Source organism: Colletotrichum tamarilloi (genome assembly GCF_030869305.1).
Source record: "Colletotrichum tamarilloi strain Tom-12 chromosome Unknown Scaffold_28.1, whole genome shotgun sequence".
NCBI lineage: Eukaryota > Fungi > Ascomycota > Sordariomycetes > Glomerellales > Glomerellaceae > Colletotrichum > Colletotrichum tamarilloi.
The window spans coordinates 371043-386949 of record NW_026849411.1 but is presented as its reverse complement, the minus strand read 5'-3'; the positions used below and the strand labels follow the sequence as shown (position 1 = coordinate 386949).

Genomic DNA, 15907 nt, shown 5'->3' with positions numbered 1-15907 from the left:
AACAGCAATAAACCCCAACATACCAACACTTTTGATAAACCATAACAGAGCCTTCATCTCAATATATTACACCCTATCTTTCGTTCATCTTTTTGGTGCTTGGTCGAGGCTGTCTCTTTCGATAACCGCATTTTATTAGCTACTACCTTAACTACCTTGGCTTTTTTGATGAGCTCTACAGCCTACCAGTAATCGATCAAAAGGATGAGCTACGACAATCTTTTTCTCCAGGAAACTATCTTCTTCTACTTTTGTTCTCATCTGCCACATTAAGGGGGCCTTAAGTCAACTAGGCTTCATGTCGCCTTCTGTTAGGCTAGGTTCATGGGATGTCTTATTGTCCGATCTGAATTCGTAGCTGTTGATTAGAGGGTGTAGATTTCCCAAGTCGTATTGCCAGCGTATGGGCCTAGAAGTAATATGTCACGAGATATAAGTGAGGTTAATGCGGCTTACATTTGGTGGGCCCGACCTTTGTGACAGAATCAAACTTGCGCGTTTAGAAGAAGTATTGAAACTTGAATTGCACTTTCGTGATCCTGCCGAAAGCTTTGTGAAGACATGGTGTTGTCATATTTTGGACCAGGCACAGCAAAGTTATATTGCTACTGACTTGAGCATTATGATGGTGTTGCCGGGTTGACACTTGTGAGTCGAAAACCAAGACTTCGCCGATGAAACGGCCGAAAGTGAGTAGTCCACGAAAGTAAATCCATGAGTAAAGATGCTAAGTAACATGGCGTCTGATTGCTCAATTGCTCCTTGGCCCGACGGCATGGTCCTTTGGGGTCTTGGCAAGATAACACCTCTTGGCGAGCGACATCGCTGGAAGCTCCGAAGGTTATTCCAAGACTTTTCCACCCCACACTTTGAGGGGCATCCTCCACATCGAAGATAAACACATTCCTATTTCTGCATAGTTCGGGGACCAGTACCGTGATCATCGTACCGCCAGAGGAGATATCATGACGTCTCTGGCATTGGGGCAGGGTAAATGAGGCCTTGGCGACACTATCGGCGTCGGCTGAAGGCCGAAGGGCCCCGGTGAGGATCAATAAAATAGTAGACATGGTCGCATTGTGTACTGCCCGTTGGTCCTGATCGTCTTGCGCCTTCAACCTCGAAAAAACCCTTAAAACTCCGGAACCAACTCCGTGCTTGACAATGCACGTTCCAGAGATTGCGGCTTTCGCCCTGCTTCGCGCAGGCCTTGCTGCTGCTCAGCTCACGTATGCTAGCAACCAGGTTGAGGTAATCCAGGATAGCGAAGTAGTAGCGGCGAACTTCCCAGAAGTTGAAGATGTTGACCTGCGCTCGCCCGCTTTCGCCAACCCGGACGGCGTCCCGGCCACCTTTGCTAATGGCACGAGCGGCCCGACAGACCAGGCCACTCTCGGTGAGTGGAATTGAATTGAGATGCTTAACTCTGCGGCCCGACTCTAATGACTTATGATCGGCAGACTACTTCCTTCAAACTCTCGCAGCGCGCAATGAGTGGATGACCTACCACAGCCCCGACTTCAAGTCGGAAGAAGGCCGCTCGATTCCTTACGTCTACCTGTCTACCTCGAAAGGCGTCCCGACGGATACCAGCCAGAACACCTACGGCAATGCTAGCGCACCCTCAAAAGTACGCATCTGGATGCAGGGCGGCGTCCACGGAAACGAACCAGCTGGTGACCAGGCCCTGCTCGCCCTCCTTGGCAGGTTCGACGCCAATGCCACCTGGGCAGCTTCAATCCTTGAGAAAGTCGACATCATGATGCTCCCGAGATACAATCCGGACGGTGTGGCGTACTTTCAACGATACTTTGCGACCAGCTTCGACCCGAACCGCGACCACACGAAACTTGCGCGCCAGCAGACTCGGGACATCAAGCAGCTGATGGTGAGCTTCGCGCCTCATGTCGGTGTAGATTGTCACGAGTATAGCCCTACTACACCCTTTGGGGCCAACGAGCAATGGGTAGATGCCCAAGACGGCCAGTTCTCCGCCATGAAGAACGCCAACATCCACCCCGATATCCGGAACATATCCGAAGCCATCTTCGCGAACAACATTGCCGCAGCTATGGAGAGACGAGGTCTCCGATGGGGCCCTTATATCGTCGGTCCCTCGGGCACAGACAATCTCGTCCTGGAAGAAACCACCGGTGACGCCAAAATCGGAGATAGTGCCGTTGCACTGACCCAAGCCATCATGTTCCTGACCGAGACACGAGGCATCGGACTAGCAGACCAGCACTGGCAGCGCCGTGTCGCAACGGGCCTGACGATGGTCGAGACAGTCGTTCAGACGGCTGCTGATAGGGCCGAAGAAGTACTCTCGACAGTGGAAAACGCGCGCGCAAAGTTCATCGCCAGCACCGACGACATCATTGTTACGGAGTCTGCTCGGCCGACCAACATCACTTGGCAGTTCATCGAAGCGACGACGGGAGACCTCGTTGATATTCCTGTACAGTTCCTCAACACCACACCCGTGGTAGCAAACCTCACCCGTGCGAGACCAGAGGCCTATGTCTTTTCACGCGCGTGGGCTGATGTGGCTGAGCGTCTGCGAATTACTGGCGTGGAAGTACAGACGTTACAATCTGATTTCCAAGGCGAGGTTGAGGCATTCAACATCACGAGTGCCGAAGTAGCGCGGACAAAGTATGAGGGAATTGCTCGCACGACTGTGACGACGGAGACCGTGGTCAAGGAGGTTCGGATCCCGGCTGGCGGGTTCTGGGTCAGTACTAGGCAAAAGAATGCGGCGCACGCGTTTGTAACTCTTGAGCCTGAAGGTATCGACTCTTATGCTACCTTTAACGTTCTGCCGGTGAGCGTTGGTGATGAGTATCAAGTTTACCGCGTCATGGCATAGGTGATGAAACACGCCTGAGAGAGAGTTATATTTGAGCATTCTAGCTAAACAATCTAATTGTAATGAACGACTTTGACGGTCAAGTGCCCTGTCCTCTAAATTTCTCTATTCTGGAGTGGGCAAGTAACTGAAAACCTCTTTGGTCATCCACTACATAGCGAAATCGCCCTTGTGGCTTATTGAGTTAGGATCTAGTGCCCAGAAGTGAGCTGTTCACTGTCGATTCGTCATCAACGCACAATTTCTGCAGATGACAATCCAACATGAGAAGTTCTGGAAAGAGTAGATAAGTGCTGGCCTGGGAAGGTTCTCTGGACCGACATCAGCCGGAGGATTGCCCAACATGCCTAATTCTCCGCGGCGAATTGTCAAATGTCTAAGTGGGTCTCAACGGGACCAACTCCGGGTTCCGGTGCGGGGGACGGAGACAATGCCCCGTCATGTTCGGCGGCCTTATAAGTGACGAGCAACCCACGAGGCGTGATCACAAGCAGTCAAAATACTATCGGAACCATCTGAAGCTCGCGTAGTAACTCAAGATGGCAAACATGACAGAGTTTCAGAACCCCATCATTCCGGGCTTTGCTCCAGACCCCTCGGTCGTCATGGTCGATGGGATCTTCTACCTCGTCACCTCATCCTTCCACATCTTCCCCGGTCTACCCATCTACGCTTCCCGTGACTTACGAAGCTGGAAGCATATAGGTATATTATTGATTCACCGCATAAAATAGAACAATCCATGGCTAACTCGCTGCGTCAGGCAACGCAATCAACCGCCCAGAGCAACTCACTCTCGCCAACGCAGGCACAAACTCCTTCACCCTTGACACCGGCCACACAATGATCGCAACAGGCGGCCTCTTCGCCGCCACCATCCGTCACCACCGCGGGCGATTCTACATCGTCTGCACAAACTGCGGCTCCTCAAACGGATCCTCCGACTTGCAGAACTTTATCATCCATACCTCTGATATCTGGAGCGGACAGTGGAGTGACCCCGTATCAGTAGACTTCCACGGCATCGATCCAAGTCTGTTCTTCGATGACGATGATCGCGTGTATTTCCAGGGTTGCTTCGTCATGGGCCGCTCAAAGCAGCCGAGTTGTACGATCAAGCAAGTTGAAGTTGATGTTCTCACCGGGAAGCAGCTTTCTGAGCAACGAGAGATTTGGGGCGGGTACGCGAGATACGACACCGAGGGACCGCATGTGTATAAAGTCGATGGTTGGTATTACCTCCTGGTAGCCGAAGGCGGGACTTTTGAGCACCACATGCTTTCCATCGCGAGATCAAGAGACATTTGGGGACCGTACGAAAGCTTCGAAGGAAACCCGATCATGACGGCGGATGGGAAGGATGAGTACATCCAGAACATCGGTCACGGGGAACTGTTTCAGGACGCGAGGGGAGCATGGTGGGCTGCGGTGCTCGGCGTCAGGAGGGATGGTGATGGATGCGCTGCCTTGGGGCGTGAGAGTTTTCTGACGCCCGTTGAGTGGCCTGAGGGGGGATGGCCAAGGATAACTCAGCCCAAGATGGAGTTTGAGAGGGGGTTCGTGGAGGCTGCGTCGAGCTTGGATGTACAAGCTTTGAAACCACCTGCCGGTGTCACGGATGTCTTGATCAGGGATCCCGACTTTTCCAAGTACCGGCTCTCTGAGGATGACGAAAACAGAGTTACACTCTTGCCAAGCTGCAACGGATTCTCAAGTCCTATAGGAACTTGCACTTTTCTCGGGAGAAGGCAAAGATCTTTGGCAACTTACGCCATTGCTTCTCTCAAGCTAGACGACAACATGAAGTCAGCAAAGGGGCTTCGAGCAGGTTTGGCAATGTACAGAGACAGCGCCCGACACGTCTCAATAGCGTTCGACTCTGATGCTAAGGCCATCGTCTGCCATGCCTTCAACTCTGCGTCTGGCCTCGACAAAGTCTTCTCAAAAACCCTTCCTCTGGGGAACGAGACACGGAGGGTCAATTTCAAGATCCAAGCTTCGGAGACTGAGTGGAAGTTCTATGCTGCACTGCTCGACGAGGATGTTGCTGCTTTTGGCAGCGAAAGTCTTAACCTGGATAATTGCAGTTGGGAAGAGATCGGGGTGGTTCCGGTCAAGGATCTTGATGCCCGGGACTTCACGGGACCCATTCTGGGCATTTTTGCTCAGGCTTCAGTTAAGGAGACTGAAGATACACCGGTTACGTTCTCTCACTTTTCAGTGGAAGACGATGGATTCTGTATGTAGTCGGCATTGACGCATCAAACAACAAGCTCATCGCTTAAGACAAAGGAAACTCCATGGCCATTTCAGAGACATGCTGAAGCTGTGTTGAAAAGGATGAAAGAGGTGACATTGGGGTAATCCAAATAGGGCAAGTATATGACAAAGACTCAAAGGAGAGCAAGGACAACACAAGACAACGCACAACCAAGCGTCGGGAACGCTCCTTGTGTCAACAACACAACCAAAAGGCATCCCGGCAAAAGATTTTGACCAGCATGGGGGTCGAACCCACAATCTCCTGATTCCACGGTATATCGTAGTCAGACGCCTTGCCATTGGGCCAACCGGCCAGACAATTCAGAACATCTTTGATGCTCGTCTGTGCCCAGCTGTGCTCAGTTTGTGCTTCAAGTTTCGTTGCGAACTGTGCGGGTATGGTTGACGTTTTTGCCCTGGCAGATTGGAGGTCTGTGATGTTGCTGCAGCGGGCCAATGGCGACCTCCCAATTTGGAGTAAATGTGAGAAAATTTGCTAGCTGCTTTGTTCGGCTGAATTGAGAAGGGGGGGCCGAGGGGCAGGCTAAATGCCTCAGCCCCTCCCGATGTCGGGGTAAACCGTGTAATTGGGGTCGATATTACGAATTTCCTCGGCCCCGTTGGGAAAAGATTGTGGTGATGACATTGGGATTTGGCCAGTGTGGTTGAGCGAAATGTGAGTCATTGTCCCAATTCATTGCCCCTCTTACTGGGGCGTTACGGATAATCTGCCGGTGTTTTACACACTGCTGCCAATATATCATATGTGACTCTGGGGGAGCGGCAAAAGCTTGTTGTAGATGCTAGTCTCGAAAATTGTGGTCTTGTGTGCGATCTATTGTTTTCAGGTGCAAATGGAACTTCTATCAATAATTCCATGGAGAGACTCAACGTCTCATCTTTATGTCGTAACCCCTCTGGGTTCATTTTCCTCCTAATGCACGGGGACACCTGGATCTAGTATCCACGGAAGATAAGGTCCTCTCTCTTGGGGCCAGTGCCGATCCAGACAACCTTGACACCAACAAACTTCTCAATGAACTCAACGTACGCGCGAGCCTGCTTGGGCAGGTCATAGTACGTCTTGGCGCCCGTCGTGGGCGTGTTCCAGCCCTCGAGCTCCTCGTACACGACCTCAGCGTCATCAAGGGCCCTGATGTTGGCAGGGAAGGAGGGGAACTCCTCGCCAGTGTGCTTGTTCTTGTAGCCGACGGCGACCTTGATGGTGGGGAAGGTATCGAGGATGTCGAGCTTGGTAAGGTTGAGAGCGGTGTAGTGGTTCAGGTCGTGCGAGTACTTGATGACGACCAGGTCGAGCCAGCCGCAGCGGCGAGAGCGGCCGGTGGAAACACCGATTTCGTGGCCAATCTTCTGGAGCTTCTCGCCCGTCTCGTTGAGCAGTTCCGTGGGGAAACCGCCACCACCGACACGGGTGGTGTAGGACTTGACGACACCGACGACGTTGTTGATCTTTCTGGGGTTGAGGCCGAGCTTGTGACATGTCAGGGCACTGGTCTGTTCATTCAAGGATTACTTCAACTTACACCAGTGAAGACACCGCCGAGGCCAGTGTTGGATGATGTAACGTAGGGGTAAGTACCGAAGTCTATCAAGATTAGCAAGGCATCCATAATCAATATGCTATAGTATTCACGTACTCAAGTCAAGCATGACAGCTTGAGCACCCTCAACGAGGATCTTGTTCCCGTTCCTCTGAGCGTCGGCGATGATGGGGACAGCATCGACAACAAAGGTCTATGGAGGCATGTTAGTCACCAATACGGCATTTCAACGTCGCGGGGAAACTTACGCGGAGGTCCTCTCTGTACTGCTTGAAGCGCTTGATCTCGTCCTCAACGTCGTAGACAAGAAGGTCGCCGAAGCGCTTCTTGAAACCCTGAGCGAGCTGGCGAAGCTTGTGCTCAAAGAGCTCCTCGTCGAACATCTCGCTGATGGTGATACCGTTGCGGGCAGCCATGGTGCTGTAGGTCGGGCCAATACCGCGCTTGGTGGTGCCGATGCTGTTGCCGCCAAGCTCCTGCTCCTCCAACCCATCGACCTGGATGTGGCAGTCGGTGATGATGTGGCAGCGATCGGACACCAAGAGGCGCTCGCGGATGTTCTTCAGGCCCTTGGCCTCGAGATCGGCCATCTCCTTGAAAAAGGTCGGGACGTGGACGACGGCGCCGGATCCGATGAGGCTGATGCACTTTTGGTGCAGGAGACCAGAGGGAAGAAGGTCTGTAGATGGTGATGATCAGCATAAGGGGGTCAAAGGAGCGTTGCGAGGACATAAACACGTACGGAAGTCATAGCTGACGCCATCGACGATGACGGTGTGACCGGCTGTTGGAGGTCGGGTTAGATACTACACGTCGCGATGGCTTCGGGAGTTGGAGTGACTCCTACCATTGTGTCCGCCCTAGGGCCATCAGCATGCCATTGATTATCCAAAAGGTACCAAAAACCCAACCTGAGCTCTGGCGCAAATCTGCGCGTCTTGTCCGAGGCTATATCGCGGATGTCAGAAGAGGGGCCCGGGGGCGTCAATGGGCATAGCTTACACGTCGACCAGCTTTCCCTTACCCTCGTCACTATTTGAGCGCGATATGTTAGTTCGTAGTTCTGCGGCAGGTCTTCAATGGCGCAGCAGAGGTGAATGTTTGTCGATGTGTCGCGATCCATCGAGAGCATACGCATACACGGCCGATACGTGTACACCCTTGAGGTCCCTGTCTGTCATGTATCACTCTGCTGGCCGGAGATTGAGAAATGTAACCAGTGTGCAATAGCACAAGATAGACAAAGGAGAGAAGCGGGATATTGTGAGGTGAGAATACGCATGTATGTGTAGAGCAAAAGGTAGAGCAAATTTGGGCCGCGAGAATGTTGACAGCTTACCCCCACTGGGCGCCGAGAACGATATCAATCGTAGCCATGGCGTCCGGTATGGATTGAAATGTGCGAGAGAATGAGAGAATGTGTGTATAGCAACAAGCAACTTGTTTAGCGAATTGTCCAAAGTATGGGTTGCTGCGATCGCAACGTCGGTCTGCGATAACTTCACAAAAACAATCAGAAGGGGAAGACGCGGGGTTTAAAAATCGGCCATGGAGGGGCAGGTTTTGCTTTGGCGGGGTTCCAGGTCTGCGGGCCAACGTGACGACGGGCCCACTTCTCTGCTGCTTCCCTCGCTGCGATGACTCTTTCCCGCAGGGCAGCAGCAGGGCAAGGTTCCTTCCATTTGGTGCTGTCCGCGGAAGGTGTGTGCTCTAAAACGATTGCGTTATCGGCCACTTGTCGGGACTCGGTGAGTACGTACCGCGGCAATGGGCCGGACGATACTCCGTCATGTGGCTGATGACAGCTTAGCCACAAAGCCACAGCCACAGATTACCTGACATTTCAGCCACATTGTGAGCCTCAGGAATTTCTCTAAAGGAAGAATTCCTCTCAATCAATTCCCTCTCTTGCGCGTCTGTTGCTCGCCGAACTCAGCTTGCTAAAGGCCAGTTCTTATCAGACAAGGACGCTTCAATCAAAGACAATTCTTCTACTTCTTGAGGTACTCAGACCACCTTAGCTTGATCATGAATAAGAGACTCCGACAAGAGACTACCTTAGCCAGCATAAGGCGCATACCTCTCGTGAAGGTGCAAGCCAATAACCAAAAGTTCAACTCTCGCTGATGGTATGCCCAAGTTTGTCCGTAATACCTTGCGCTTTCATTCATCCACCGTCCACGTGCTGTCGTCCGAATTGGAGCAAATCGGCCGAGCCTACATATTTATTACTGGACCTCGTCACGTCAAGCTCATGAACCTAGCGCACATCGCAACCCCTGTCGATTCTCCGCTTTGCTGGCAATGTTTTCATCGCCGAGGACCGAACTAGCCTTTTTTCTCCAGTTACGAGAACTTCAAGTTGCCCAATAATCACATTTGTTTGGATACTATCGCAGGCTATAGACCATCATGTAGCGAGAGAAAAAGAATGCAATGATTTCACTTGATCAACCTGACTCACTGCGAATCGAAGTACAACCTATAGTGGGTTTGCATTGAGTTGTAGGGAGCGGAAACGCACACGATTGACCACGCTGAAAGCCCTTCACATGTCTTCCCGAGCTCATCCTCGGGCTGAGCAAAAGTTCCTTGCCTACCATGGACCAACATCGTCAATATGACCAACGAGATGGAAAAGCGCTCACTGATCGGAACACGTACCGAGCAAGGGCAGGGGAATCCATGAGGGACTGGGACTAACCTGGTGTAGCTGGAGCACACCAGGGCCAAAGCTGAAAACTTGCCTAGGCCTACCGAGAGCGCCGACGCCATCCAATCTTATCTGATGGATCAGATAACTTTCTTCGTCCCCTACCCCACGCCTCCTCTGCAACCTTTATCAATCTCTTCACTCCCCTCCAGCCAATGACACTTCTCACCAACGGCCAAGCTAGCGTCCCCCTCTCCACCTCGCCGTCAAAAAGGCCCTGGACGCGACCCGAATGAAGCGAGAGAGCTCTAACCGAGCATCCTGATCTGGCATGGCTGCCATGCATAGAGGTACAACCCCTTGTCAAGTTGGCCGGACCATCTAACCGACCCTGGCTTTGGATGCACCATCGGATCACTCAACACGAACGCCTTATTCTAATAACGCTGGTGATGGAGTGAGGGAGGGTCGAACTACCTGGCGTGCGGACGCCACATGCAGAAGCCTGACTCTAACATTGTCCAGGAACATGGCCTGCCCTCCAAGGTAGCCATGGACTTGGAAGGCTCTATGTGTTTGTACATATATAACATTGTATGTACCCCCGGCAAGAGCTAGACGTGATGAGATTTCCTTTCTCTTTTCCGCGCCTATCACTCGTCTCCTAATTCCTTGGTTAGCATCACCAAAAAGTCTGTCTCTTGTGTCGTCTGAAAAGCCGTAAACCTCATCACAGTCCTCAAGATGAAGTGCTCATACGTCCTCCTGGCTACCGCCGGCCTTGCCGTGGCCCAACAAAAGTTCACAGATGTCGTCCCCAAGTGTTCCATCGAGTGCCTCACAAAGGCCGTAAAGGACGGCACCAAGTGCAGCAGCATTGACGACTCTGCCTGCATCTGCGAGGCGGACAACTACCGCAGCATCTACACCGTCGGCGTCAACTGCGTCCTTCAAGCCTGCGGCTCTGACGTTGCTATTGGTACGTCAACTTCACTTTAGTCCGTTTCTGTTTTGCACATCTACCAGGCTCTACGCCTTCAATGTTCCAGGCAACAGCCTCAACACCATGACTGACACTTGCTCTCAACAACAGGTCAGCTCCTCCCCGCCGCCGGCAAGTTCTGCCGCGAGGTCACCGGCGGCGCCTCCGCTCCTCCCGTCGACTCTGCCTCCGCCTCCGCCTCCGCCGTCGTTTCTTCTGCTATCGCATCTCTGTCATCTGCCGCCGCTTCTGCATCGACTGCTGCTTCTAACGCGACTGCCTCTGTCTCGATCACCGCCACACCGACTGCCGGCGCTAGCAGCACGGCTGCCGCGGCTACCACGGCTTCTCAGGGTGGTGCTGCTCCTGCTTTGGCTTCTATGGGTGCCCTTGGCATGCTTGCTCTCGGTGGTCTTGCTGCTTTCTAGAGCAATGTTCTCCGGGAAAGGAGTGACTGAGGAGCAATGTAGAGGAGGTCGGAAACAGTGACATTTACCGAGCCAGGCTGAGCGATGCCATGTGAAATCACTAGGCACCTAAAATGTTCATTCACCATCTGACAATAATTTGAACTTATTGAGATGGTCTGTAGATACCTGCTTATTAAAAGCAAATAAAGTACCATACTATGTTCTCGAATAGTGCATAGCTTCGATAACGTGCGATCTCTCGGGGCTCAAAGACTCGAGACGATGTTTCCTTGGACGAGAATTGAAAGTCAAGCGAACCTCCAATCTTATCATTTACTGTCCAGCCTTCATCTTCCAGGACCGCGTAATCCACACCGTGTCGTAAGGCTTGCTCATAAAACTTGAGCTCCACTCCCAAATCCTCTAGTTTTCGTCTGATCACCAGTTTCTCAGGGCTCATTCCTCCCGTGTTGGTTTTGGTGATGATGTGTAAGGCAAGAAACTGGGGAAGCTCTCCTCTTTTGATACGTCTTAGCAGTCCTTGTACATTATAGACCAAGAAAACAGCTCGAAAGCCACCCCAAGAGATAAGCATCGCAAGGAAGATGGGAGCGATGATACCAGGTCATTACCCTTGTATAGCTCACTCCGGCACTCGAGTCTCAAAACTTCGAGCAGCTCGTGCTCATGAAGGTATCCCCGTGGGTCCGTTTTCTCGTCGCTCCCTTCGGTAGAACGATCCCAGGCGGTGACGCCCCGGTATTTTCCTGAGCTGCCACCCAGTCGTAGACGTTTGAGGGTGGGTGCGAGGTCTTTTAGACGCCCGACGCAAGAGTCATTCATGTTTTGGCACGCCACCCATTCCATGTGGCCGTGGCTAATACACTGTATTTCTTCCATGCCGCCACAGCGTATGAACATGCAATCGATTGCAAGATCACGCAAGCTGCTACTATCATCGAAAGGCCATCCGTAGGGTCCGTAGGGTCCGTAGCAGCAGGTTGTATGCGGGTAAACTTGACGAGGGACATATGAAGGGCTGTCGAACATCAGCATCGTGGGAATGTCCATGTTGCGCCGAATTCCCATGAAAATCAATCTCTCGATGTCTGGGTACTCAGGAAAATGTAGGTGGTGTTAATGGTATACTGATACTGTTTCTAGGGCTGGTTTTTGCAGCATCAACCACTAGTGCCACATAGCTGTTCCCTCGGAGGAAATGCATGCCCCACAACCTTGTGCCGATTTCTACCACCGGCTTCAGTGCATAGGTGCCAAGAGAGGCATGGTTCGTAAAATCTTCAAGACCTCTCGAACGGTGGAACTTTGGGATTTCCATTGCCTGAGGTTGGACTTCTCTGAAAGAAAATGACCGGATGTGTTTGGCGAGATCGGGACGTTCAAAGAGCGTGTACACCAGCAAAAGCGCTTTCTGACGTCTGACGCAGGACGCAGAAATGATAGAGGTACGGAGTTGCAATGTCTCGCCAGTGAGTGTCAACAAGATAGAGGTTGAAAAGCTCGGCGCTATTGGTGTGGCTTGGTCGGTCTGGGTTGGTGAGACAACCTGTGCAATGCTCACAGGGATTTGAAGCTAATAAATGATGGACCGCGTCTGGTAGGCTCGTGATGGTTACTAGAGGATGTTTCCTGTCCACTGCAAGAGAGACAGTATCTGATGCATCGGTGGCTGCCGGATTGCCGGAAGTTTGTGCGGGATCTATGCCTGGTATGAGAGATGATTTCTAATGCAAATTTGGTATGGGGGGGGGGGGGGTTATCGACTTTTGATCGCTGTAAGCGGGGGGGACTTTTGAGACAGATGGAGATTTGGAAGAATTTGGCACTCTTCAAGTTCTAGGCATTAGAGCTCTCGACTATATGTGTGTCCACAGCCTACGATGGTTGCCAACGTTTGAAGAAACTCTCGCAACTAAGATCCAAAAGGTTGCGGCCTCACTCAAAATTGACTTTGGAACCTTAGTGTGCCGTGTAAGGTTAATGGAGTTCAATAGCGTTAGTAGACACGGCGCGCATAACACAAAGTTTTATTAACCTCAACGTAGTTTTAATAGAACGGTTCTTTCAACTCTTCCGACTGCTAAAAAGGGCTATATCACTAAAGTCGCCAATCGTCTAGTTTCCAAGTTCTGGATGGTACTCGACTCACAGTGGCGACGTACCTACTTTTCTGCCTATCTACTTATATACTGGCACGATGTATATATGAACTAAGGCTGTTAGCTTTGATCAAGTGACAATTCTGTGATGCCTGACTCTAACTACCTTACCTTACGTCAAGCTAAGAGAAGATAGAGCTCAGATAATAAACGACCTTTTTCCGAAGATGGCAGCATTTATCATGAGTATTTTCCGTTACATATAAAGAGTGCTTAATGGTCCGTGAAGTAGGTACATACGCCCACCCTAGATGGGTGAACAAACATCTGTTAGCACAGTGATACGGTAACTTAAGGTAGAAGAGGACTGGTCAGAGGGACTGCAGCACGATTGGGGCTTTGCATCAAGATCCTTGAGACTGCGACCGAAGGTTGTAGAAGTGAGAATTTCATGGCATAAAGTAGAAAATCCGAAATTAATCCTTCTTCACTGGACTCTTATGGCACCCTTGGGCTGCATGGTGGTCAGGAGATGCAATACCCCTCCTCCTTGGCACAGCGACCACAAACAATTTCGGCCTCCCGTGCATGATCGCTGTCGCGCATCAGCTCTCGGCATCTCAGACGGCTCAACTTTACCTCCAGTCTTGAGTGAAAAACTCTTCTTTTCCATTTTCTCTTGAAAGCCTTTGGCCTCGTTCATTACGCCAGGTTTGAATGATTATGGGGAGAGTGATCGGATGTGGAAAATAGATGGAATCATCTTAATCACAATCGAGTGAATCTGGGGACCAGGAAATGATTATCCCGATCTTCCCAACCCCATTTAACCGGTGCCAATAGGATATCATGGAAACCTGGGCATACAGTTACTCTAGACTCCCAGTGACGCAGATCTCGTAACCCCACGGGGAGGAAATCGGACCACATCTTACACCCTTGTCAGCCGTTCCCCCGGGTCATGTAATCCGAGGATCACTTCTAATACCTGGATGCACCTTCAATAAATTCCAATTCATATCAAACTTCCTGGGAGACGTGGAGACCTGTGTATTGATCAGGAACAGATTTGATACGAGATCTCACTAGCCCCTGGACAACCACTTCACATGCAATGAAGATGGCCACCGCTGTAGCCAAAGCGCCATATTTTGGGCTCAAGGGGAAATGGCTTACTTATTGGATTACATTTGCATGCAGTGTAGACATGCTCATGTTCGGCTATGACCAAGCAGGTAAGCGATTTTACCGAAGTCTGAGCCGTATGCTAACACGAGCAAAGTCTTCAGCGGCGTTATTGTGACTAACGATTTTCTCGAGCTCCATGACCTCGTCGGCCCGGAGAAGACCCGTATGTTATCTACAATCACAGCAATATACGACATCGGCTGTTTCGTCGGAGCGATTTTGGCATTCACAATTGGGGAATCACTGGGTCGAACGAAGTCCATCCTCATCGGTACCGCGATCATGAGCATCGGCGCCATCTTGATGGCATCGTCTTATAGCTTGGCCCAGATGTTTGTTGGGCGCATTGTGCTAGGGTGAGTATCAGCCAATGCCCTTGCTCGTTCCATGACGAGGCAAAATCATGCTCATGTCTACACAACAGAATCGGCAACGGAGTTAACACGGCTACCGCCCCGATTTGGCAAACAGAGACAGCTCCCGCTCACTGGCGTGGGAAGCTAGTCATGTTTGAGATGATGATGAACATTGTAGGGTTCTCCCTCTGCAACTGGATCAACTTTGGGTTGTCATACGCAGGCGGTGCTGTCGCGTGGAGGTTCCCTCTCGCCTTCCAATTCGTCTTCATCATCGCGCTATTCGCCACTGTTCCATGGCTGCCCGAGTCGCCCCGGTGGCTTATGTCACATGGGCGGGAGAAAGAGGCCACACAGATTCTTGCCTGTCTCGAGGCCGCACCAGAAGACGATGCGTTCGTTATTTCGCAGAAGGAAGAGATACGATTCAGTATCGACTACGAAAGAGAACATCATATCCGGTGGAGAGATCTGCTGCGGCCTGATCCTGGTGCGACCAAACCACTGCGCAGAATCATTTTAGGGGCTGGCACGCAATTCATGCAGCAATTTGAAGGTAAGATGGATCTTGGTTCAGGAAGGGATGGCGCCAAGTGCCTCTGACATATCGTTGCATGCAGGTATCAACATCATGAGTTATTACATGCCGGCCGTTTTGATCTCTGCCGTAGGCCTATCAAACGAGCTGGCGCGTCTTCTAACCGCTGTCAATTCATTGACTTATCTGATCTTCTCTTGTGTCTCCGTCACCCTAGTTGAGAGATGGGGACGGCGTGGACTGATGCTTCTGTCTACTGCCGGTCAAGGCTTAGCGTTTCTCGTTATCACGATTCTTCTCAGGTATGGTGGCCCGGGAGGAGACCGTAGAGCATCAGAGGGATCCATTGTCTTTTTCTTTCTCTACTTCATGGCCTTCGGCCTGGGAATGTTGGGTGTTCCCTGGCTTTACCCTACAGAGATCAACTCGATCGCCATGCGAACAAAAGGTGCTGCAGTGGCTACAGCCACCAATTGGTACATCAAGTCTTTGATCGTTCTGTTTTGAATCAGCTGACATTATTCAGGATGACGAACTATGTGATTGTCCAAATCACACCAATCGGAATCCAAGATTTGGGATGGAAGTTTTGGATCGTGTTTACAGTCCTAAACGCTGCGTTTCTGCCTGTCATCTACCTCTTTTATCCTGAGACAGGTAAAGGCCAATTCCAAATCCAAGCATGCAGGTACCTCGATCAAGATTCGTCTAACACGCAAGCTAGCAAACCGAACACTCGAAGACCTCGACGAGTACTATCGCAACAACCCTCCTCTCTTCGTTATTGGCGATAAGGACGCGATTGCCAGTAAAAGACCCAAGAAATACGTCGATAGACAGGAAGCACATGTTCAGCGGGTTGCTCACGGGAATGAGGTCACTGAGACCAGCGAAAATGCGGTTTTATCTGGAGAAAAGCACCAAGCAATATGAGACTAGCGGCTTGTTTCGGGCAGGGTAAAGAGAC

The 15907-nt window shown here is 51.2% G+C and overlaps 6 protein-coding genes across 6 annotated transcripts; 4 read left to right on the top strand and 2 right to left on the bottom strand.

The window, feature by feature from the left end:
* Window positions 1-1164: 1164 nt before the first annotated feature.
* CTAM01_08299 (carboxypeptidase) lies at window positions 1165-2869 on the top strand (the record flags this gene model as incomplete). The annotated part of the gene is made up of 2 exons (XM_060524320.1): window positions 1165-1396; window positions 1461-2869. The coding sequence occupies 2 exons, from the start codon at window positions 1165-1167 to the stop codon at window positions 2867-2869; spliced, it is 1641 nt and encodes a 546-aa protein (XP_060381163.1).
* Window positions 2870-3408: 539 nt separating this feature from the next.
* CTAM01_08298 (uncharacterized protein) lies at window positions 3409-5116 on the top strand (the record flags this gene model as incomplete). Its single annotated transcript, XM_060524319.1, has 2 exons — window positions 3409-3574; window positions 3633-5116. 2 exons carry the CDS (start codon window positions 3409-3411, stop codon window positions 5114-5116), a joined length of 1650 nt encoding a protein of 549 aa, XP_060381162.1.
* Window positions 5117-6088: 972 nt separating this feature from the next.
* On the bottom strand, window positions 6089-8070 carry CTAM01_08297 (adenylosuccinate synthetase; the record flags this gene model as incomplete). Its single annotated transcript, XM_060524318.1, has 9 exons — window positions 6089-6622; window positions 6676-6737; window positions 6790-6886; window positions 6942-7372; window positions 7436-7477; window positions 7541-7553; window positions 7605-7641; window positions 7696-7725; window positions 8033-8070. The coding sequence occupies 9 exons, from the start codon at window positions 8068-8070 to the stop codon at window positions 6089-6091; spliced, it is 1284 nt and encodes a 427-aa protein (XP_060381161.1).
* Window positions 8071-10090: 2020 nt separating this feature from the next.
* On the top strand, window positions 10091-10756 carry CTAM01_08296 (uncharacterized protein; the record flags this gene model as incomplete). The annotated part of the gene is made up of 2 exons (XM_060524317.1): window positions 10091-10325; window positions 10440-10756. The coding sequence occupies 2 exons, from the start codon at window positions 10091-10093 to the stop codon at window positions 10754-10756; spliced, it is 552 nt and encodes a 183-aa protein (XP_060381160.1).
* A 175-nt stretch (window positions 10757-10931) lies between these two features.
* CTAM01_08295 (uncharacterized protein) lies at window positions 10932-11794 on the bottom strand (the record flags this gene model as incomplete). Its single annotated transcript, XM_060524316.1, has 3 exons — window positions 10932-11256; window positions 11388-11561; window positions 11625-11794. 3 exons carry the CDS (start codon window positions 11792-11794, stop codon window positions 10932-10934), a joined length of 669 nt encoding a protein of 222 aa, XP_060381159.1.
* A 2184-nt stretch (window positions 11795-13978) lies between these two features.
* On the top strand, window positions 13979-15873 carry CTAM01_08294 (uncharacterized protein; the record flags this gene model as incomplete). The annotated part of the gene is made up of 6 exons (XM_060524315.1): window positions 13979-14093; window positions 14141-14402; window positions 14471-14958; window positions 15023-15416; window positions 15467-15597; window positions 15665-15873. The coding sequence occupies 6 exons, from the start codon at window positions 13979-13981 to the stop codon at window positions 15871-15873; spliced, it is 1599 nt and encodes a 532-aa protein (XP_060381158.1).
* Window positions 15874-15907: the final 34 nt, after the last annotated feature.